General features: G+C 40.2%; 1 protein-coding gene across 1 annotated transcript in view; it reads right to left on the bottom strand.

Annotated features, from left to right (window-relative positions):
• CAB39 (calcium binding protein 39) overlaps positions 1-25110 on the bottom strand; it is a 90750-nt gene that overhangs the window by 34180 nt on the left and 31460 nt on the right. Inside the window, exon 2 of the mRNA XM_047773740.1 lies at positions 18089-18246. Coding sequence (XP_047629696.1) covers positions 18089-18202 — 114 coding nt within the window. The 5' untranslated portion in view covers positions 18203-18246. The remainder of the gene's footprint in view (positions 1-18088; positions 18247-25110) is intronic.

The following is a 25110-nucleotide window of genomic DNA, read 5'->3' as shown; positions in this document are numbered from 1 at the left end:
TCTAGCTTCACCTCTCCCATACTGAGATCAGACTTTCAAATGAAAACACCTTGGAGTTCCTCCAAGCACCTCGATGTATTTCTGCCATCCTCTGTCTCAACCCTGGAGACACACCAGACTCACTTGGGAGGACTTTTAAAAACAAAGATGCTCACTCCTCTGAGACTTACTAATGACCGAAAGAAAAATCGTCCTTTTACATGGAGACACCCCTTAACCATATAAATCAACGGGAACAGTACCGAGGCTACTGGCCTCACGTGCCTCCTGAAAGGATACACTGCAAAGGGCACAGCAGCACTTTTGTAGTTTCTTGCCAAAAAGGCCTCACCTGCACTGACTCATGAGGAATCGTCAGCCAAAGCCAAATTAGGGGACATTCTATAAAACAACTGGTGCAGTACTTTTCAGAAGTGTCAGGGTAATGAAAGTCAAAGACAGACCGGGAAACTGCTCCTGATTAAAGGAGACTAAAGAGATGCTACAGCTAAATGCAACGTGTGGTCCTGAATTGGATCCCGGTCCAGAAAAAGGCCATCAGCAGGACAACCGCGCAAATCTGAAAAAGGTCTGTGGGATTAGTTAATAGCATTATATCAACATAAGTTTCCTGATCTGATCATGGCACCACGGCTACATACACTGTTAACAGCTGGGAAAGCTGGGTGAAGAGTATGCCTTCTGTGATCATTCCATCAGTCCACAAAGTCATCAGTCCTCTTACGTTGCTTTACCTCTCGGGTAAGAGGCATCCCCCCTTAGGTCCTGGGCTGAGGGCTCTACGTTCGTGTGCCGGAGAGAGGGCCCCTTGTACAAGGAGGGGGCTGGCCTTGCCTCAAGTCCCCCCTTGCAATTCTGCCAGTTGTGTGGCCTCTCGGAAGGTTGCTGGGCCTGATGCCTGCTGGGATCCATTCCATTTAAGATCTCAAATTCCAAAAAAAGTTCTCCCAATTCTTTTCTGCCCCGTCATCTACTCTCACACTGTTGCCCTGGAAGCTTTGTTTCTGTTCAAGTGACCTCGCGGGCTCGCTACTCCCCACCCTGCCTCTCCTGAGGCCACGTGGCTTTGACCCTGGCCCTGCGGCGCGCTATCTTCTCATCCACGCCTCTCATTTCCCCACCACGTATTCAAGGGCTTTAGAAAGGGCTTGCTTACATCTTTATGCCCCCGTCCCTCCAATGTCTGAGATGGTGATTTACACACCATCTGACTTCATAATTCTGTTAACTGACTCAATTGTCTGGGACATTTCATCAACAGAACACGGTGTTCTGAGACACAGATGCTACACTCATGTGGCCAGTGAGCCTTACATTCTCTCTCATGGGTACAGACTACTAATAGTAGCCAACTGTCCTGTAGATACATGGTCATGAAGAGAAACATGGGCGAGAAGAGCCCCCTCAGGACGAGCCCCCTCGCTTGGCTGGAAAATGAGGTGGATCATGCTTCACTAACTCACTCACTGCTGACTTGTCCAGGTGAGGGGCACAAACTCTTAGAGCTTTAGAGAAGTGGTTTACCCTGTGTGATTCTACTAAGCACCCGCAGGATGGAAGTTTGGGGACACCCAGTCGAGCAGTCACAGAGGAAGGAGTCTGAGGCTTGGCAGAGCTTCTCAGGGTCAACGCTCTGAGTGGAGAAGTGCCATCCCTAACTGCTGGGGGTGGGGTTGGGGAGGCATATTAATCCTACACCATGAAGCCTCACTGACTTCCACAAATAACCAACTGGTACCAACTTTCTTTCTTTCCTTCTTTGTTTTTTGTTTGTTCGTTTGTTTTTGGCTGTGCCCACAGCATATGGAAGTTCAGGGATTGAACTTATACCACAGCAGTGATGACGATGGGCCCTTAACCCACTGAGCCACCAGGGAACTCCACAACTTTATACTTCCTTCCCTCCCAGAGTGAGGAGACAAGTAACTACTTTGAATTTTTAGTGCAGTGTTCCTACTAACTTCCTCAATTAGAACTAAGGCTATGAGACTCTCCACTGTCTGCTTTCTCATTAAAAAAATACAACATGGCAGGAAAAAAGCAAATAGCAAGCCAAACTAGGTACAAATGGCCTATTTCAAGACTTTCAAAAATTCAGGTTTCCTACTAACTCTATTACCTTGCACATGAAAATATGCTCAACATCACTAATTATTAGAGAAATGCAAATCAAAACTACAATGAGGTACCACTTCACACCAGTCAGAATGGCCATCACCAATAAGCCTACAAATAACAAATGCTGGAGAGGGTGTGGAGACAACGGAATCTTCCTACACTGTTGCTGGGAATGTAGATTGGTACAATGACTATGGGAAACAGTATAGAGGTTCCTCGAAAAGCTAAATATAGAACTACCACATGATCCAGCAATCCCACTCCTGGGCATATATCTGGACAAAACTATACTTCAAAAAGATACACGCACTATTCATAGCAGCACAGTTCACAACAGCCAAGACATGGAAGCAACCTAAATGTCCAACGACAAATGACTGGATTAAGAAGATGTGGTACATATACACAATGTCATACTACTCAGCCAGGAAAAGAATTAAATAACATCATCTGCAGCAACACGATGCATCTAGAGATTCTCATACTAAGTGAAGTAAGTCTGAAAGAGAAAGACAAATACCATATGATATCATTTATATGTGGAATCTAGCATATGGCACAAATGAACCCATCTACAAAACAGAAACAGACTTACGGACATAGAGAACAGACTTCTGGTTGCCGAGGACGGAGGGAGTGGGATGGATGGGGAGTTTGGGGTTAGCAGATGCAAACTATGACATTTAGAATGGATAAACAACCAAGTCCTACTGTAGAGCACAGGGAACTATATATCCAGTCTCTTGGGACAGACCGTGAGAGAAGATAATATAAGAAAGGGAATATATATATATGACCAGGTCACTTTCCTGTACAACAGAAATTGGCACAATATTGTAAATCTACTATGCTTTGATAAGAAATTAAAAAAAAAACTTGCATTAAACCCAGTCTACCCACAGTACCTGTCCTTCTACTCTTTTACCATCATCAATAGCAACCACTCAGATACAAAACACTACAATTTTGGAAGACCAGAGGAGCTACTCACTCACCCAAGAGGTCACGTCACTCAAGTGCTCACAGCCCTTATCACCCGACTCCTCTTCTGGACCCATCCAGGCCCAACTACTCGGTAGACCCCAAGGTGGCCTCGTGATAGGAGGTAAAAAGTGACAAGGCATCTCCTCACAGATGGAGGTGCAGAGTCTATCTGGAGAAGTACAAGACTGGGTCTGCCTCCCATTTAGCCCCCAATTTTTAAAGATAAAGTTACTTGTTAAGCCTAATTTATTAATACATGAAGCACACTTAAATGGAGCAAGACTAAAATGATTAACGTGCAGACATGGCTGCTTTAGAAACTAAAAGGCTAATAACCTTAGAAGATATTCTACTTTATAACAATATTAATAAAATGATAAAGTATCTTTCCCCACCTATCGGCAGCAAAGACTTCTAGAAAATATACTGGTAGTGGAAAAATAAATTGATACAACTTTGTTGGAGGGTGATTTAGTAAAACATTATCAAAAAACTTTAAAAGGGGCAATCCCTCTGAATCACCCATTATATATACTTCTAGGGAATTTACCCTGGGGAAATAAGACAATTACACAAAGACCTAAGTACCAGCAGCGTCATTTACAATAGAAAAGGATTAGAAGCATGTAATCTCACTGAACTGGTTAAATCACGGTGTCCCCATAAAATGGGAGATCACGGCAAGCTTTAAAAACAAGTAGATCTACACTGACGTGCAAAGGTGTTTACACTAAAATTAAAAAACAAACACTAAAACCAAAACTGGGTTCTAGAGTAGCATACTCCTGTGTTCAGGACCTTAACTGCCGCAGGAAGAGGGAGAGAGCTGGGATATGAAAGAGGGTCTGTGGGGACCCCCACTATCTTAACAGTGGTCATTTCACGTGGTAGTGGAGTTAGGATGAGCTTTAGTTTTCCTTTTACAGCACTCTGTTGAATTTTCTGAATTTCTGGCATGAACACATACTAGAACGTATTACTTCATAGAGATATAAATATAGAAATCAATGAAAACTATTAGGCTTAGTAAAGGAAGCATCGATCCCTTGTATACACAAATGAACCTACACCCCCACATTCCCAAGAGTGCTTACACAAAGAGAAGGAAGGAGCTTGGCAAATTTCAGCCCCTTCTCCCCTCACCAAAGGAATTCAAATGAACAGGACTTTGGCAAATAGATACTGAAGAAAAAGAATGTCATGACTCTAAGGTTTTTTGCCAGAAAGGCGACATTTCTTAAAACAGTCAGTCAGAAGAGAAAGGCCAATTCTGGGGCAGAGAAAATGAATTTTGAATCGAATATGTTAAGTCTGAGGTGATGCCTCAGTATGAAATCACAGTATCTTAAGAGCTGCAAGAGATGGCAGAGGACAGCGAACTCAGTGGTTTTTAAATGCTTTGGGGGCCACCGACGTCATACCCCCTAATCCTGCTGCCACCGTTTTTCAAAATAAAGATCCTGTGTAGAAACCCATTGTACAAACAAGGAGAAGGAAAAACTGAAAAAATGGATGAAGGGAAAAAGAGCACCTGAAACCATGGCCTACCAGCTTCTCCAGAGCACCCTTTGCACGCATGTGGAACATTAAGTTTAAAAAAGCAAAACAAGGAGCTCCCTTGTGGCACAGTGAGTTAAGGACCCAGCATTGCCACCACAGTGGCTCAGATCACTGCTATGGCATGGGTTCAATGCTTGGCCTGGGAACATCCACATGCTGCGGGCATGGGAAAAAAAAAAGGCAAAACAAGAATACTAATCATCTATGAAAAAGAATGAAATAATGCCATCTGCAGCAACACGGATGGACGCAGAGATTACCATAGTTTAAGTAACGTACGTTAGACAAAGACAAATGTCATATATCCCTCATATGTGGACTCTACAAAAATGATCAAATGAACCTATTTACAAAACAGAAACAAAACTTTATTTGTAACTTTATTTACAAAACCTCGGTCAGTTTACTGACTCGTGCTCTGGAAAATATCTGATGGGTAGACGTGTAGGCCAAAGGATACAGGAACCTGGAGTTAACTGTGGATACCCACCAAATTCTCTCAATCCTCCCTTAAAATCTAGTCTCATATCTTGCTTCTTTCTCCTCCTGACTCTTAAGCTTTCATTGTCATCAGTGTCCTCTTACTAAGTTAATTTTCTGCTGTCACAGCCATCTTTCCAACACTTCGAATCTCACCCCACCTCTGACTTTGAAACATTGCTGGTGGGAATGTAAAATGGTACAGCAACTGGGGAAAGAGGTTGGTGGCTTCTTATAAAACAAAATATGTGCTTACCATATGACCCAAGAATTGCATTCTTGGGCATCTGTCCCAGAGAGAGGAAAACTTATATTCATACAAAACCTGTATGAAAATGTTAACAGCAGCTTTATCTGTAATAGCCCAAACCAGAAATTGTCTAGATGTCCTTCAGTAGGTCAATGATTAAACATTCACCCCCTGCACTTACTATGGGACACTCACAGACAATCAAAAGGAGTAACTGATACAACTACCGGCATGGATTTCATGGGAATTAAGTGGAGTGGGGAAAAAAACCCAAACAATCTGAAAAGGTTACATACTACATGATTCTATTTATAAAACGTTCTTGAAATAACAAAATTAAGGACTGGGAAGACAGATTAGTGGCTGGCAGCAAGGGTTAGGGATGGGGAGAGGAGATGGGTGTGGCCATAAAGGAATAGCAAGGGGAGGGCCTTGTGGTTACGGGAACAGTTATGCATCTTGATTGAGGCAGTGGCTACGCACGTGATAAAACTGCACAGAGCTACACACAAATATTCACAAAACTGTAAAACTGGTGAAATGTGAATAAGGCCTGTGGACTCTACCAACATCAATTTCCTGGTGTTGCTACTGTATATGGTTAAGTGAGAAGTTACCACTGGGGGAAGCTGGAGAAGGGGTACACCGCATCTCCCTCTATACAACTTCCTATGAATTAAAGTTATTTCAAAGTAAAGATTTAAAACAAAGCAGACCAACAACAAAAACAACAGGTTTCTTCAGCTCCCTCAGTCTATCTTTAGCAAGGCCCTTTTCAATCTACCGCACTCCACATCTCTAGCTTCGCCTCCGCCCATTTTCCTCTGGTCACCCTAAACCTGTCACTGTTTTCTAGACACGCCATCCTTTAAGCTGTTTCACATTCTGTTCCCCTCTCTCGCTCTCTGCCTGCCAAACACCTTTAAACCAGTTCAAATGTCACCTAATGCTATCTCGTACCTGCCTCTGACAGAGGTGATAACTGCTTTATCTTCTCATTTCCCACAGGATCCACTCAGAGCCGCAAGTATCTCCACACTATGTTCTATTATCCCACACAATCCATTTCCTCTACTAGCTTATAAACGCCTCAGAAAAGGGGGCAAAATTTGATCCATGTGCCCATCTATGTGCTCACATGTGAGGGCACTAAAATGTCTGTGGATTCAGTCCAGTTGGGAATCTTTTGCAAAACAGGACAATGGAAGTGATGACAGTAATTACTTGCGCTGTCATCTTTTACAAAATCTATCCTGTAACCACAGTGAGTATGGAACTCGGCATAAGGAAACATACCTCAGATGGGGATCACTGTTTAAGAAGTCATCTTTTTAGAAACAATTTTGAAATGATCTATTGAGCAGGTCAAGTTTATTATAATTTACATTTAACTAGTTATTAGTATTAAGAAAGGCCTCAAAGAACCCCAGATTTTTTTTGAGGGGGAGGGGCTTAAATAATTTCTTATCCTGTCTTATATTTTTTCTTTTTTTGAGTTTCTTTATACCAACTCTTTAGCAATCATTTAAAAAATCATTTTAAACAAGTGTCCTCTAAATATATACCCATCTATATTTACTGCCTTAAGTACCCACTCATTCTCAGAAAGGGATTTACTGGATCACCTCCGAAAAAAGGAAGTTCTTAAAGTAAATTCAGATAAAGGATGTGAGATGGAATCTAAAAGTAAACAGAAATATTGCTAGTGTCAAACACTTAATGAGACCAATTCTATTATCATATGAATTTCTAAATTAAAAAAAATCCTACACACATATGTGCCTCTTTACAAAAAGAAAATGTCTGAGTTTACGAAGCTGAGAGATCATGGACTAAGAAAAACCTATTAATAACCCTCTGGTGTCAAAGATTACTCTAAACAACTTTAGTAACCATGAGTCACTGTTAAATGGCTATGCTATGAAAAGGCTACTCCCTTCCCCCCTCTTAAACATGCCAGCAAACTTATTCCTCTCCTGAAATGAGTGAATATAGCTATTCAAGACTGTGAACACATGCATTCACAGTGATGAAGGGACCAAGTATAAGCTGAGCAAGGCAGCTATACTGTCTTTATATAGCACGGAGTGGGCAGCAGAGTGTGTAAACAATCATCATGCATGCCAGACCTGTGTGGCTGTTAGCAATGAAAGAACAAATTCCACTCCACGCCCCTCCCATGCCCCAGGTACCTAAAAATAAGGATGGTAAGATAAGCCATTTCTTGCAAAAGGTGTAAGGAAAGTAGTTCTCAAATCCTCTTTAAAAGGTATGGCATAGTTCCTAAGGGGGTAATTCATTCGTATTACAGACGATTCTCAATACCGATAGAATTGCCACAGACAATTCTTAATATGGCAACTGTGTAACATACAGAACAAGCAAAAACACCAACACACCACAAAGACGGAAATAAACATTCAAATGCTGTATTTATCATTTTGTCTCTTACATCACAAGAAATGAATGAGAAAATAGCCATGTACATATGAATAAAGCAGAAACTGACAAAATTCTACCATGGGTTTGGAATTGCTAGGAGTGAATACCATCTGACTTTACTATAACGGGTGTCCTAGGAAACAACAGCTTTCTTCATGTGAATCATGAGGACAAGAAACTATTCTACCTCAGTGAGATGGTGGCCTATTCTCTACAAAGGTACCTTGCAGAACACAGTGTTGTATTACGCTAACGATGGGCTGGTCACACAAAGTTGGAATTCCTTCTATAAGATCTAAGTGGGAGTTCCCATGTGGCTGAGCAGGTTAAAGACCTGGTGTTGTCACTGCAGTGGCTCAAGTCACTACGGTGGCTTGGGTTCAACCCCTAGCCTGGGACCTTCTGCATGCTGCAGGTGTGGCCAAAGAAATAAAGAGACAGAGACTTCAGTGGTCCCTTGGCCTGCACCAATACATATTCAGAGACAGGCAATGTCTAAGGAAGCCAACTTCCACTTATTATTTTTCCTAGTATCAAGATGAAATTGGACTCCCTGTTTTAGCTCCTCTCACAGGTCTTCATTCCATCTGCTGTCACTCTCTGGACCATGCCCTAATATGAGATCATCTAATATGAGATGATCCCCTAAAAACATTTTACTAAGCGCTCTAGGCTTCAAATTTTCTTTCTCCACTTTACACCCCCAGTTCATTCAACTATTTCTCATGGCAGAGCTTTGAATTTCTGTGTCAACCTGGTCACTCTCCTCTCAACATCCTCAAGTATGGACCTCTCTACACAGAGCAGAAGATAATCACTTTGAATCGAAGCAGTGTTTTTCTATTATTGCAAGCTAGGCTTTCAGTAGTCTTTTGGGGGTCTTTATTACATGACCTATTTATTCTCAGGGCAAATAGCTGTGGTTTCTAAGCCTCCTGTATCTCGGCTGGCAGGCAGATAGTCTTCTAACTCTCTTCATTGAGTTACAATTAACATACAGCAAAGCACACCTATTTAAAATGTACCAGCTGGTAACTGTGGACTTAGGACAGAGCTCTGAAACCCTCAAGAGAGTGAACACATCCACCACCACACCACCACGACTCCTCGGAGGTGCCCTGACGCCCCAAGCCCAGTCTAACCCTCCACAAACAAGCCTGTCAAGCCCGAAGCAACCCCTGATCTGCATTCTGTCCTGATGGCAATTCCGAGTTTTGTATTAACAGAATCATGCATTACGTATTCTTTACAGTCTGGCTTCTTTCACTCAACACAATTATTGTGAGATTCTTTCATGCTGTGTACAGCAACAGTTCATTCCTTTTTATTGCTGAGTAAGTATTCCATTCTATGGATGTATCACAACTGGTTTATTCACACACCTGGGCTATTTCCTGTTTGGGATATTACCAATAAAGTTGCTATGAACACTTACGTACAAGTCTTTGTATGGACATAGATTCCTTGTTCTCTCGGGTAAATACCCAGGAGTGACATAGCTAGATGTTAAGTTTAGCTTGTTAAGGCAACAGCCCGACTGTTTTCCAAAGTGGTTGTATTATTTTATATTTCCACCAGCAGTTCCAGTTGCTCTGCATCAACATTTGGTATAGCCAGTATTTTCAATTTTAGGGATTCTGACAGGTGTGCAGCAGTATCTCACCATAGCTTTATTTTGCAATTTCCTAAGACTATCATCTTTTCAAGTGCTTTTCTGAAATTTGTGTATCTTCTTGGCTAAGTGTATATATATTTATCCATTTTTTACTGGATTGTTTGTTTTCTTATTACATTTTGAGAGTTCTTTATGTATTCTGCATGAAATCTTTACCAAATATAGGCTTTGGAAATACATTTTGCAAAGATGCTTTGGCTTACCTTTTCAGTCTTTCAACAGTGTCGTTTGAAGAGCTGAAGGTCTTAATGTTGATAAATTCCACTTTATTATTTTTTTTCTTTTATAGAATATGTTTTCGGTGTCATATCTAAGAAATCTTTGACTAGCTCAAGGTCACAAAGATTTTCTCCTGCTTTCCTCTAAAACTTTACAGTTTTAGGTTTTACATTTAGTGGTGTGATCCATTTGGGATTAAATTTTTGTATATTTTGCACATGGTATGGATAGCACATGGGGCTATCCAACTGTTTCAGCACCATTGTTGAAACTATCATTCTTTCTCCACTGAACTGCATTTGCACCTTCAGCAAAAATTTCCCATATGTGTGTAAGTTTATTTCTCAAGTCTCTACTCTGTTTCATTAATCTATTTGTCTGTCTTTATGTTGATATCACACTGGTTTGATTACTGCAGCTTTATAACTCTTGAAGACAGATGATGTGACCCCTCCAACTTTTTGTTCCACACTGTTTTATCCTAGGTCTTTTGCATTTCCACACAAATTTTCGAACTAGCTTTACAATTTCTATTAAACTGCCTACCGGATTGTAATGAAGCTATAAATCATTTGGGGAGAACTGACATTTAACAATATTGAGTCTTCCAACTCATGAACAAGGTGTATCTTCTCTCACTTAGGTCTTTCATTTGCCAGTGTTTCTAAGTATTTCATATTTTTAAATGTAATTCCAAACGATATTTTTAAATTTCACATTTGTTTTTTTATTGATACTATACAGAAATACATATAGCTGATGTAACCTATAACCTCGCTAAACTCATATATTAGCTCTATTAGCACCTCTCCCCCTCTTTATTTTTGGTCTTTTTAGGGCTGCACCCGTGGCATACGGAAGTTCCCAGGCTAGGGGTCGAATCAGAGCTGCAGCTGCTGGCCAATGCCACATCTGAGCTGTGTCTGTGACCTATGTCACAGCTCACAGCAACACTGGATCCTTAACCCACTGAGTGAGGCCAGGGATCGAACCCACATCCTCATGGATACTAGTCAGATTCTTAACCCACTGAGTCATAACGGGAACTCCCTCTATTCGCTTTTATGTAGATTTCTTCAGCTTTTCTGAGTAGATGATCAGGCCATCCACAAATAAAGACAGTTGATTCTTTTCTCCATGCCTTTTATTCCTTTTTCTTGCCTGACTGCACAAGCTACAATGTCCAAGTACAAAGTTGAGTAGAAGAAGTAAAGGTGGACATCCTTGCCTTATTCTTGATCTTGGAGATATGTGAGTCAGTCTTTCACCATCATGTATAATGCTACCTGCCCTTCACTAAGCTAAGCTATCTTCTATCCTACTTTGCAGAATTTTTATCAGGAATGCTAAAATTTGGTTTAGAATTCTTATATCCATGCTTATGAGGGATTAGTCTACAGCTTTCGTCTATGTTTTTGATTTGGGTATCAGAATAACCCTGGACTCACAGAATGAGTTAAGAACTACTCCTTCCAACTGACAGAAAACTGCAAATCAACTATAGTAAATTTTTTTTAAAAAAGAACTACCCCTTCCTCTTTAATTTTCTGGAGAAATTTGTGTAGAAATTGTGTTATGTACTGTCCTTAAATGTTAGAAATCTCTAGGTGAAGCCATCTATGCCTAGATTTCTCTTTTGGGGAAGATTAAGTTTTTAATTACTCTAATAGATACAGGGCTATTAAGATTATCTATGTTTTTCTCGTGCGCTTCGGCAATTTGTGTATTTTAAGGAATTTACCAATTTCATCTGTTGTCAAATTTACTAGCATAAAGTTGTTCACAAAATTCCCTTACTACTCTTTTAATATCTATCTGTAGAATCTGTAGTGATGTCAACCCTCTCATTCCAGATACTGATAATGTTTTTTATCCTCATCGGTCTTAGCTAGAATTTATCAATTTTACTCATCTTATCAAAGAACCAGTTTTGACTTTGTAGTCCCTGGTTTTTATTTAACTAATTTCTGTTTTCATTTTTATTTATTTCCTTTCCCCTTACTTTGTGTTTAATTTGCTCTTCTTTTTCTACTTTCTTAAGGTAGAAGTTGAGACCCTCCTTTTTTTCTAACACATGCATTTAGTTGTATAAACGACATCTCATGAGTTATTTAGAAGTATGATATTTAGTTTCCAAATATTTTGGAATTTTCCCAAGGCTGTTTCTGTTACTGATGTCTAATTTAATTCCACTGCAGTCACAGGTGTATGTTACATACATTTAGCCTTTCCCTTGCTGAATTTCTGCCTACTTCTTCTATCAATCATGGAGATTGGGATACTGAAATCTGCAATTATAAATGTTGATTTTACTGTTTCATCTTTAGTTTTATCAGTTTTTGTTTTGTTTCATTTTGCTCTATTTTAAAGCTGTTACTAGGTGCATAAACATTTAGGATTGCTATGTCCCCTAGATTAACTGAGCCCTATTTTACCGTGAAATAACTTCCTCCCTGATAATATTCTTTGCTCTGAAATCTGTTTTTGTCTGATACTAATAAAGCCACTCCAGCTTTCTTTACACAAGTGTTAACACAGTATATCTTTCTCCATTCTTTTACTTGTAATCTAATTGTGCCATTGCCTTTAAAGTGCATTTTCTCATAGGCACATATAGTTAGGACTTTTTTCTTCCACTTTTTTTTCCCATCATTTAAAAAAAATTGAAGTATAGTTAATTTACAATGCTGTGTTAGTTTCAGGTGTACAGAAAGTGATACAGTGTTTTATATATATATATGTTTACAGTGTGAGTCTATTTGTTTCGTAAATAAATTCATTTAAAATATTTTTTAGATTACGCATATAAGTGATATCATATATTTGTCTTTGCCTTACTTTGCTTAATATGATAATCTCTAATTCCATCCAGTTAAGACTTTGTCATCCAACCTGAAAGTCTCTGCCTTTTAATTATAGTGTTCAGACATTTATATTTAATGTGATTACTGATCCTATCCTTCTCTAATTTTTGTCACTCACGAATTCTGCTAATTAAAGCCCTTTGAGACTCCTTATTTAAATAAAGGACAAAAAAGGTTATTAAAAGTTCACAGTTGCAACGGATCACTAAAACCCTGCCAAAGGGCTCAGAGTGATCCACCAATCAGATCTCTGGGGTATAACTGAGCATCCTGAAATCCAGGGTAAGATCATTATGAACACAAAACTATACGGAAGATACTAGGACTAGCAGGGTAGATCGCTTGGGAAGGGTCATTTGTCTCACTATTTTTGTGGGTGGGAGCACCACAAGGGAATGTGCTACCTGACCACCATCATAAAATTCAGAAGATACCTGCGGTGATACCTTCTGAGTTGTCATAAACTCAACATATAAATTGTTACAACATTTAGTAATACATGTTTTATCCTATTCAGCAGAAATTAAGAGTTTAGAAGAGTTATAAGGTGACAATGTTTCATGTTAACTTTGTATTCCATTTTCAATAACAAACAATTATTGAGCTGTCTTTGGAAGGAACAGTTAACTAAACATGACTAAAGATATGAAAGATGTTAAGTTATACACAGGAAACAGAGGGAGATCAAGGGGAACAAGAATGCCAGGGGAGGGCTGCATTTTAAGTAAGGGGTTGGGCAAAAAGCGGTTTTTAAGCAAAGACTTGAAGGTGGTGATAAGGAGTAAGCCAAGCAGAGTTGGGGGAAGAACTTACCAGGCAAAGGGAACAAATGCAAAGGCCTTAAGGCAGGAGTGTTACTCCTCAAGGCATGAGGAAAGGAAGCCAATATGAGGGGAGTACTGGAAGGGACCACTGAGGTCATGGGCCTGAATGACCAGCGCAAGGGTGGGCATTTATTTTTCTGTAAAAGCACCAGACAGTAAATATTTTAAGCTTTATAAGCCACATAAAGTCTTGATTGCATATTCTTTGCTTTTTAAACCAACCCTTTAGAAACGTAAAAACCACCCTCAGCTCATGAGCCTTCCAAAAACAGCTCTAGGCAGGATCTGACCTGTAAAACTTAGTTCAGCCCTTGTAAGGACTTTGACTTTTACTCTAAAGGAAATATTATTTGACTTATGTTTTGAAAGAATCACTATGGCTGTGGGGAGGCAACGGAGACCAGTCAGAAGAACACTGCAATAATCCAGAGGAAACATAATGGTAGCTCAAACCAGGGTGGTAACCAGGAAAATGGGGAGAAGTGGTGATTAGATTCTGGTTATTAGATTTTTTAACATCCCCACCCCAATCAAGTACACGGATTTGCTCATGAATTGGATTTGGGAAGTATGAAAGGAGTCAGAGATGACTCAAGATTTTTGGCCTGAACAACTAGATGGATGGAGTTTCATTAACTGCAACTGAAGACTGTGAGTGGATATATGAAATATGTGTTTAGCTTCAAAACAAAGCAGAATTCATATTCCTTAAATACTAGCACAACTTTGTAGCTATTTTATTTATTCTTCCAGAACTTCAGAATTGTTTTTTGTCAAGGTACAAAAAGATCTTGCTGTGATTTGAAGGGAACAGCTTTAAGCTTAAAAATTAACTTGATAAGAAATGTCACCTTAAGTATACTCCATCCAGCAACATGGACCAAGTATTCTTTTGTACCTCTGAGTAAGGTTTTACGGTTGTCTTCATTTAAGTTCTGCATACTTCCTGATGAAAGTGTTCCCAGACACCTTATTTTTTGTTGTTGCCACTGCAAATAAAATATTAAAAAAAAAATACAATTTCTAGGAAGTTCTTTTGTGGTAGTGCAGTGGGTTAAGAATCTGGTGTTGTCATAGCTGCAGTGCAGGCTTCAACTGTGGCACGGGTCTGATCCTTGGCCTAGGAACTTCCACATGCCGTGTGTGTGTGTGTGTGTGTGTGTGTGTGTGTGTGTGTGTGTGTGTGTCGAAAAAAATATTTACGATTTCTAGAAAGTTTTGATTGGTATTTAGGGAAGCTATGAATTTTGTATTTAGCTGCCCTAGTGACTCATTTTCACGTTGATTCTCTTGGGTTTTGTAAGGTATATGAGTATTTCAACACTGTAAATTTCACCTCTTTATCTGAAATAGCTGTATTTTCTATTTCTAAATCATTTCTTTATGCACTGCATAAAATTTCCAGAACAATGCCAAATAAGAAGTCATGGCAAGCAGCCTGGTTTTAATGGGACTACCTACCTTCAAATTTTCAGTCTAAAGTATGATGTCAAAGCTGTTTTTGTTTTGATTTAGTGTTAGATCTTCCATCTTTCCATTGTTTTCAAGTCTCAGTTCCCTCTTCATACGTGGATTAGAGCTATTTCTTTCTGAGTCTTGGTAAGAGACATCAGAAAGTCCAGGGTCTCCTCCCTGATCTATTTCAGCATAAGTAATTTGCATGGATTGCGCTTCCAAGTTGTCTCCTTCCTTTGAAATAAAGTTTACTTTTCATAAATTCAACTATTTCTCTTTGCTTTGTTTACCTTCATAGCATACCTTCTCGTCTTACTTAGGTTTATAGCAGGAATTCTCAACCTCTATGTTACTGAAAAAAAGTCTCTTGTGACCCTTTCAAGGGGTCTAAACCATTTTCACATCAATGTCAACACACAATTTGCCCCTTTTCCACTGTTGCCATTTGCACTGATGGTACTGACCAGTAGCACTGATGGTACTGACCAGTAGCCAGAGTGACAACAAATTGTACTATCATTGCAGTCTCCATCAACATGCATTCAGTTTTTAAAAAAAAAGAAAAGAAAAGAAAAAAGAAGCAAGCCAAGAGTTCCCTGATAGCCTAGTGGTTAAGGATTTGTTGTCACTGCTGTGGTTCAAGTTCGATCCCTGGCCCAGGAACTTTTTCATGCCATGGGTGCAACCAAAAAAAGAAAAAAAAGAAAAGAAAGCCAGTTTGTTTCACTTAAAAATATCATGAGGAGTTCCCGACGTGGGGAATCCGACTAGGAACCGTGAGGTTTCGGGTTCGATCCCTGGCTTTGCTCAGTGGGTTAAGGATCTGGCATTGCCGTGAGCTGTGGTGTAGGTTGCAGATGTAGTTCGGATCCCACATTGCTGTGGCTCTGGCATAGGCCAGTGGCTACAGCTCCGATTAGACCTCTAGCCTGGGAATCTCCACATGCCGCAGGAGCAGCCCTAGAAAAGGCAAAAAGACAAAAAAAAAAAAAAAGAACGTCATGAGGAAGCAGGAAAAAAATTTCATTTTATTAAATTTTGATCTTTGAGTATATACACATCTTCTTAACGTTTGGTATAATAAATGCAAAGCACACATAAAACCCCTTCTGCCCTTTACTGAAGTCGTAAGTTAAAGCACTTGTATGATAACGTCTGAGCCGTGAGCTGAACAAGCTGTTTGTTTGTTTTTTAATGGAACATCACTTTTCTTTCAAAGAAAAACTGACAAATTATTCAGGCTTGTATATTTGACAGGCATTTTCACAAAAATAAAGTAAACCTGTCATCTTAAGGAAAACAATCAAGAGTATTTGTTGCCAAATTTGAATTTTGAATACAACATGAATAAAAGTTTGATTACTTTCCAGAACTTATGTTCTTCTCATGAGATCACAGTGGTAGTATTTTAAAATGTGAATTTTTGATATTGAATAATGTGTTAACATTTGGAAGTTATGTATAAGTCAGTGATCCAATACTTTCCAAATGATCAGTGCATGTTAACAGTCATGCTTAGATAAAGGATCTTTACCAAGTGCAGAGTATGAAAGGATCATTTATATGGCTTGAGTCTATTACAACCAAAAAACTATCAACTGTTGAACTTTGGTGTGGCATCAAAAAATATTCGAAATTATCTGAAAGGCAATTAAAATACTCTTCCCTTTTCCAACTATACATCTGCATAAGGCCAGATTTTCTTTATATACTCTGACCAAAATAACACAACAGCAGGCTGAATGCAAAGAGAGATATGAAAATCCAGCTATCATCTGTCAAGTCAGACACCTTTAAAAGAAGTTAGTTTTATCATCCTATTATGAACATTTATCTACATCACTCACTATAGATATGAAAGAATTTCCATGGAAGATCTAAAGTAAAGTCAGATACAGAAAATTTTACTAATTGTAGATTTCTTTCAGAGACAGAAAGGTACACTAACAGCCTGTAATGACAAATCTCAATCTCACGAGTGTGAGCTTTTCCTTTAATACAGGTAAACCAGAATCTTAGACTTAAAAAAAGATGGTAGATGGAATTTAATTAATTAAACTGTCAACTCAAAATAGAAAACAACCTCCTAAAATAAAAGATAAGGTGGAAAATGTTGTTCTAGTCAAACACTGAGCCAATGAATCATCAGGCATCCAGCACATGGAAGTCAGGCACTGTGGAGGGCACAGGTGGGCCAGAAATGACACATGGGTCAAAAAGCTCAGGTCTAGTAAGGAAGACAAAGACACACCACAAATAAAATCATGTTGAAGATGGCAGCAGTCCTAGTACTTGCAAAGGAGGTGGCCAACAAACGGTACAGATGTGTTTCAGGACGTGAGCGTAAAGCCGAGAGCGGGAGTACCCTGGAGAGCCACGTGGGAAAAAGAAATGAACAGGGTGGTTCTGAAAGATGAATGGGGACTGAGGGGAAAACGGAACAGGGGGAAAATGAGACAAAGACAGTAAAGCTGATTATTTGCTTTAATTGCATTCAACAAACAAAGGCAAGCTGAGATGGTTGGGGCATGATAGAACTAGGAAGAAAGGGGTTGAAATTCACCTAGAGAAGCACAGACCAGGTCACAAAGGGTCTCATGTGCCAATTAAAAAGGCTGCACTGAAGGTTTAAAGCAGGGTAGGTGGCTCAGAAAGAGCACCAAAGAGGCTACTAAGGCCAGAGGTAAGCTCAGGAGGATTTTCGGCAAATAGGAATAGAAGTCAAGATCAATTCATAAACCCCTTAGGAAGAAGGGGTTCATACTATTTACTAAAAGATGATGTTTTAGAGGTGAGGGGGGCAGACTGGGATGAAAGTCAGGTTTGGACGACGGTGACTGGGTAGCAGAAGATATTGACATGGACACAGGAACACAAAAAAGAAAACCAGGAGAGGTATTCCCTCAGGAGGACTGGCAGGGCAAACCCTGATTTCAGGAAATCAGAGAAGCCATTTCAACAATGAAAAAAAAAAAAAAAACCCAACAAAATTTAAAAACAGTCCAAAGCCTCCAATGAAAAACTGAGAAAAAAGTTAAAAACATACTAGATGGAGGCGCGGTGTTTCAGCAGCGGCGAATGCGGCTCCGGGACTCTATTTTAAGCCCCAAGTAAACCCAAATTGGGACTTGATGGTTTTTAGAAACCACCGCATAATGTGTCTTACATTTGCTCCTAAGCGCAAAATGAAACACACACGCTGAAGCCGAACGCCTACCTTTTCGGCTTTTTTGTCGGAGATGTCTTGCTTCTCCAGCACGGCCATGCTCTCCTTCAGGTTCCTCACGATGTCGGCGGGAGACTTGTGAGACTTGCCGAATGGGAAGGGCATGGCGGCGGCGGCGACAGGCGCTCACTGCGCGCTGCCTGCTTGACCTGCGGACACAGCACAAGGCGCGAGTGAGACCAGGGGAGGGCGACAGAAGACGCCCTCTGAAAACCCTCATCCGAGCCGCACACCAGTCTTGGAGAAAGTTATTGTACAGGATTTTCAACATCGGTGCCAGGAAACCCACAAGCACATGGGCAATGGAACGAGAGATTCATCCTAGAATCTTAGAATCCTTTGTATTTTTCAAAACACCTTTTTAATCCTCTGCTCGCCTCACCACCCATCTGAGGGGGACATGAGGGTGCGGATGATGGAGAGCGGTTAGCACTGCCAGGCCCCCTGCTAAGCCACTGAAACCCATCGCCTAAGGCGATCTCTTCAAACAATTCCCCAGTGCCCCACGAGACCCCTCCCATTCACAGGAGGTGAAGCAACCGGTTCAAGGTTCCAAGGGCTAAAACCAGCTCAGGTCTGCCTTGATCCAGTCTCCTTCATGACCACACTTCATCTCCAGTAAGCAGACAGCTCTACTCTACAGGTGAGGAAACTGAAGCAAAAAGCTGGACAAAGAGCTTATTAGCCTGTTTTCGTTTTATCCTTTTGAGGAAGGGTACGGGGCACTGCAGACTGTGTCTCCATAAATACAGTGTATTCGCACTCACAATAAATTCCACGTGACACCCTTCCCTATTGGTACTCCATAAATAAGAGCAGTGATGCTACAAGTCAGTGCTGGGTGGAGAGGGGAAAGTTTAGTGGTATTTTGCAGGAAGTGTTGGGTGCTGTGCAACAGAGATATTTTCAGCTCCGGCTCAATGGTGGAAGAAGTGACTTTCCAGGGCAAAGGGGCTTTTAAAAAGACCTACCACACACCAAATACTGGTGATAGCAGAAAGAGCACAGTTGCCAAAGGGAACACGTATGTAAATGCTTTCTTGGGGGAAAGGGGAAGCATGACACAATCGTTCCTCTTAATTAATACACTAGGCAGGCAAGATTCTGCAGGACATATAAACTAGTAAGACTGTACTTTGAGGAAACAGAACAAGTACCCAAAACAAGAACTGGACACTCCTCAGCAGGCTCCATTCTAACCCCAGTGCCGAAGCTGTTCCCAACACACTTATATTTTCTCTCGGCCCTCCCTCCCTATGGCTCTCATAGAGACACTTTAAATTTTCTTTTGATCTATTGTTTTAAACATACAGTGAAGTATGATTATTAAGGAAAAGAACAAAAAAGAATTAAATAACTTCATTATAAAACACATAAATAAAAACTATATCACGTTAATTCTTAAAGTCTAAGGGCAGAAGTCCCCACTGTGGTGCAACAGGATCGGCAGTGCCCTCTGGAGCACTGGGATGCAGGTTCAATTCTTGGCCCAGCCCAGGGGGTTAAGGATCCAGCATTGCCACAGCTGTGGTGGAGGTCTCAACTATGGCTTGGATCTGATCTCTGGTCTGGGAACTCCATATGCCATGGGGCTGCCAAAAGAAAGAAAGAAAAAGTCTCAGTGCAGTCATTAAACAAATCCTTTCATTTCTTTCATTTATGTCATCAATTCTTATTTAACACAACTGTCTAGGATTTGGGAGGGGGTATCAAAAACAAGAAAATAATACCGCCTAAAACTTCTGCATTAGAATTTGTTTCTTATGTCTAAGTTTGCTTTGTATTAAGCTTAAATATCTTATACTAATGTCACTCAGTGATCCAACTTTTTAAACAATTAATTGAAAACACAGAAAAGTTTAAAATTCATGAATGGCTCCTAAGTAATGACCAAGGTAGAAAATACACGTGCCAAGAACAGTACAGTGCTAAAAGGCTAAGAAGAGGAATGCTTGAAGAAATAAAAGCAGTTTTTTGTTTGTTTGTTTTCCCTAAGGCTGCACCTGCGGCATATGGAAGTTCCCAGACTAGAAGTCTAATCTGGAGCTGCAGCTGCTGGGCCTACACCACAGCCACAGCAAAGCGGGCTCTGACCCATGCCACAACTTGTGGCAATGCCAGATCTTTAACCCGCTGAGCGAGACCATGGATCAAACTTGCATCCTCACAGATACTATGTGAGGTTCTTAACCTGCTGAGCCACAATGGGAACTCAAGAGATAAAGGTTTTAATAAATATCTTCGATTAATATGCACAGAGCTACTAAGTATTTATTGTGTTACTGACTTTCCGATGAGTATAATAACGAATCAGTGGCAGCTACTGGGCAAATGTTACAAGTAATATGGTGAAGTCATGGATGTGTCATATAAGTTTGTTCATTAAAGATGGGGGAAAAATTCCAAACAACTGATCAAAAGAGGTGGTACCTCTGGGGAGCAAGCAAAGTGTAGGGGACTGGTATTTTTTTCTTACAAGCCCTTTTTGTAACTATTTGCCTCCTTCAATTTCACATGCATAACTTTGATAAACATAACAACTAAGTTTAGAGAAATCGATGGATAATATAGAGCCAACAGAACAGCAGTGTTTTTCAAACACATGTGTGCACATAAACATACAGCTAAAACTGATGTTTTTTCTTTTTTTGCCTTTTTAGAGCCACACCTGCAGCATATGGAGGTTCCCAGGCTAGGGATCCATTTGGAGCTGTAGCCGCCGGCCTACACCAGAGGCACAGCAACGCGGGATCTGAGCCGTGTCTGTGACCTACACCACGGCTCATGGCAATGCCGGATCCTTAACCCACTGAGCAAGGCCAGAGATGGAACCCATGTCCTCATGGATAGTAGTCAGATTTGTTTCCACTGAGCCATGACGGGAACTCATTTTTTTTCTTAAACGATGTTTGGCCTAAACTATGCTTTAGATATAACTGGAGTTCATGAAGGAAATGGACAAAAATACAGAGTAGAGTATAACTGAAAAACTCATTTAGTTTTCAAATACTAATTTCCCCTGTCCCTTCAAAGAAAAATCAGTTCATAAAAAACTTTAGTAGTAGGACTCCTTGGGCTGCATCTAATGCCATTGGGAGAAAACCAGCCACTGTTAGCATCAAAAAGAGGCCTGTGCAAACTCATACCTACATTTCTCAAACAAGGGTAAGCCTGCTCCTAATGGTTATCAGTTCTGTCTGCTTAAATCCCAAGGATAAAGAAGACTTAGGGGGGGAATTTAACCTGAAAACTCGGGGTGGGGGAGGAACAGGAGTGGAGAATAATTTAGCATACTTTTATATCAAAATTAGTATTTATGATGCTAATTCTACATGAAAGGAATTTGCATGAACATTCAGCATTGTACATCCTTTAGCTTTCAAGCATTTGTTTTTCTGTCTCTCCAAATACCCTTTCTTTGTACCTTTAATTCAATGACTCATCTTTATTTCAGTGTTGACGACCTTAAAGCTTCTATCTTGGCTGTCTTCTTACCCTGTGTTCTCTGAGTGATCTCATCTATTCATGTTTTCAACAACCTGTCTCCAGCCCCAACCAATCAGCCTACATTTCCAACTGCTGGACCCTATAAATGTCCTCGGGCAACTCAAACCTCCTCCCCTAGTTCTGCTTATCTTTCTAAGTTCCCCTTCACAGGGAATGGATCCACAGTTCCCAACCACAAAACCTGGTTGTCATGGCAGACTCTTTCCACTGGTTAACTCTTCCATATAACCAATTCACAATTTTAGCAAATTCTATTTTCTAAATCTCTCTTCTCCTGCAGATACCAAATGCAGACCCTCACTATTCTCCATAGGACAGTGGCTGTCAATGGAGCCAATATCAACCCTAGGAGATGTTCTGGAAATGCTTGTTGTCACAATGATTGGGACATTTACCAACCCACTGAAATGACTTTAAAAGGAGACGGGTGTGTGTGTGTGTGTGTGTGTGTGTGTGTGTGTGCGCGCGCGTGCGCGCGCAAACAAGTGCCATTATTCACAAAAGCAGAGCTCTCAGCTAGCTTCTATATCCTTGGGGTAGGTGGTCAGAATAATTAAGTCTTTCTATCTATTCCTGCATCTATATCCATCACTGAGAATTAAACTTTTAGCTCTTTAAAAAAAAAAAAAAAGGTTATACTTTTGCTTATGATGCAAAATTCAAACATTAACAGACTACTCAAGGTAAAATGTGAAAATCAACTGCAAAGCTTATAGGGACAGTTTGATACATATTTTTCTTGTTATTACTTGCTCCATATTTGTGGTCTTTTGCACTGGGAGTCTACTCTTTTCTCCAAAACAGATGGAGACTCAGTAATAGCAAACATGGTCACTTCCATCTTATAAGGCAGAAAAACTTCAAATCACTGCTGTTCGGTTAAACTCCTAAGAGTACGAAGCTCCATACCAAGAAACTGCTGGAGAACAGACAGAACATCCATCGAGAAACCAGGAGGGGAAAATTATTAGAGAGGACTGCTAGAAGCTGCCCTTCTTGGGCAATCTGATTGCTTTTGGCCTGTGCAACACAGCCCTAAGCTGTAATTAACTCTAGCCATCTATGTATTGCCAAATACTGAAAAGTAATCAAGTCGGCCATAAGCCATTAATTAGGACATTCATTCAAACTTAAGGCACCAGGAGAGTCGGCTCTCAAAAAGACAATATTCTGGCATGTATGGATGTGGGTGTTTGTGTTTAGAGACAATAATGAAAAGCTGCTGAATGACAACACATTCCTAGACAGTTGAGTTCATAGGACTCTATGCTAACATATCTGTTGTTAGATCTGACTCATAAACTTGATGGTCAAGTGCAAAAACGGCAAACAAAAAATCCCACGTACAATAGTAAGACTGCTGCATGCAAGGACTATTAAAGTACTTAATTAAGCAGTCATGGAAAGTGTGAAATGCAGTACACATCTGAATACATCTTTGAGACAGCTGGCTCTGAGACCTAATTCCCTGCTTCAGTGTTAATGATACTTGATTCAGATAAATACTAAGTAGCTTTAGCATACCGGATATTTTTTAAGTAAGTACTTAAAGACTTTATTATGTTTGCAGCTCTAACCGAAACCACGTAAACATAGTTCCACTGAACACATTCTATAGACACTATGCTTGAAAAATATACAAAACCAATTTAAAGTACTTCTCATATCAAATCATTTTCCCCCTTTTTAAAAAAAAAGAATGCTTTGACACCATTTAAAAAAAAAAAAAAAGGAGCAGAAAGAGTATACAAAAAGAAAACCATTAGGTAGAATGGTTTAGGTAGAATTAGGTAGAATTTTTTTAAACTTTTAGTTTATCCATCATATTTAATATTTCCAGGACCATTTGGCTGTGAGAGTCATGCCAGATATTGTGTTGAGTGCTAGACGAGCCATACAGTAAGGCAATTATATAAGGCACAATAGTTAATTACATGGGCTTTAGAGATAACTTGGGTTCAAATCCTGACTTTACCATGCTTAGCTAATTCAGACTTTTTCTAAACTCTTTTTCCTCATTTCTAAAATGGGAGAAACAATAGCTACCTCACAACTTGGAACATGAACTGCATGTGTTTCAAGTGCTTAGCACAGCACCTACACACGGTAAAACTGGAATAAACAGTAGTAGAGGATAGTTATGTGGGGTTTTTTCCCCTTCTAAAATCTGATTCATGACTACTATTTCCAGAGCCAAAAAGGTTTTTAAAAAAAAAAAAATCCACACAGATTGTACAAAATGAGTGATCTTATCCTTTTAAAATCTGCATCTAAAAGTTTTAATTCAATTTTTGGAAGAAGGGGATATTGGCCCTTCTAAGCTGCAAATAAGATGCAAGTGACTTAGCTCCATTAAAACAATGAGTAGCTTTAAGAAGCAGCTGAACCTTTGGTTAATTACCAAAGCTACCAAATATATAACTCATCATTGACTGTCAAAACCAAAAGTAAGTGTTCAAGAGTTTCTAAGACTCTGAAGTGTGCTTTGCAATTTAATATATTTTGACTGGACTTTCAGGGACCAATGAATGTTCAACCCTGGATACTCTGCAGGAGTCAAACTGATGATTTTCTATAGTCTAGATGATAAATCATATGGTTGCATGGTGGTAATAGTAGCAGTACTTTATTTATTTATTTATTTTGCTTTTTAGGGCCACACCCGCAGCATATGGAGGTTCCTAGGCTAGGGGTCAAATCGGAGCTACAGCTGCCAGCCTATACCACAGCCATAGCAATGCAGGATCTGAGCTGCGTCTGCAACCTACACCACAGCTCATGGCTCAGCTCCTCAAACCCCTAAGCGAGGCCAGGGATTGAAGCCACAACCTCATAGTTACTAGTCAGATTTGCTTCCTCTGCGCCACAACGGGAACTACAGCAGCAGGACTTTAAATGATGTACGATGTCTCCTCTGATACCACACTTCATGATTTACAAAAGCCCCATCAATTCTCTGTTTAATCCCTCCTCCGCAGACCTCTCATTTTGCTCGAAATAAAATCCACACTCCTAACAAACTCCTACAAGAATCTTTGTGATTTACTTGTCTCTGTCCCCATCTCTTACACTCTAGGCTTCAGCCACACTCCACCTTCCTGGGCCAGGTCTAAGCATTCCCCACACTGTTCCTGGAGAGCTCTTAGCTCACCTCGGCTCTCTCCCTCACTTTACTCACAGAACCGTCCCTGACCAGTATTTCCCAAACAGCAGCTTTCCCCCAATCTCTTCGCCTTACCCTGCTGCACCGCTCTTCCGGTACTTATCACCATTAATAGAGGGGAGAAGATAAACATCAATGTCCCAGGAGAAGGGCTGTGAGGGTTACACTCATTCATTGCTGTATATGTAGAAACTAGAACAGTGTCTGGTCTGGAACATCCTCGTAGAATATTTATACAATGAACAAAACTCTTTCTTTTACTCAAGCAAAGAGTAGACTCTTCTGATGTTCATTCCTAAGTTGTTGTGCCTTGTTTTCCTGCTCTATAGATGAGTATACTAAG

Source organism: Phacochoerus africanus, chromosome 3 (assembly GCF_016906955.1).
Source record: "Phacochoerus africanus isolate WHEZ1 chromosome 3, ROS_Pafr_v1, whole genome shotgun sequence".
Lineage (NCBI taxonomy): Eukaryota > Metazoa > Chordata > Mammalia > Artiodactyla > Suidae > Phacochoerus > Phacochoerus africanus.
The sequence above is the reverse complement of the archived record's forward strand: the minus strand, read 5'-3'. Positions and strand labels throughout refer to the sequence as shown.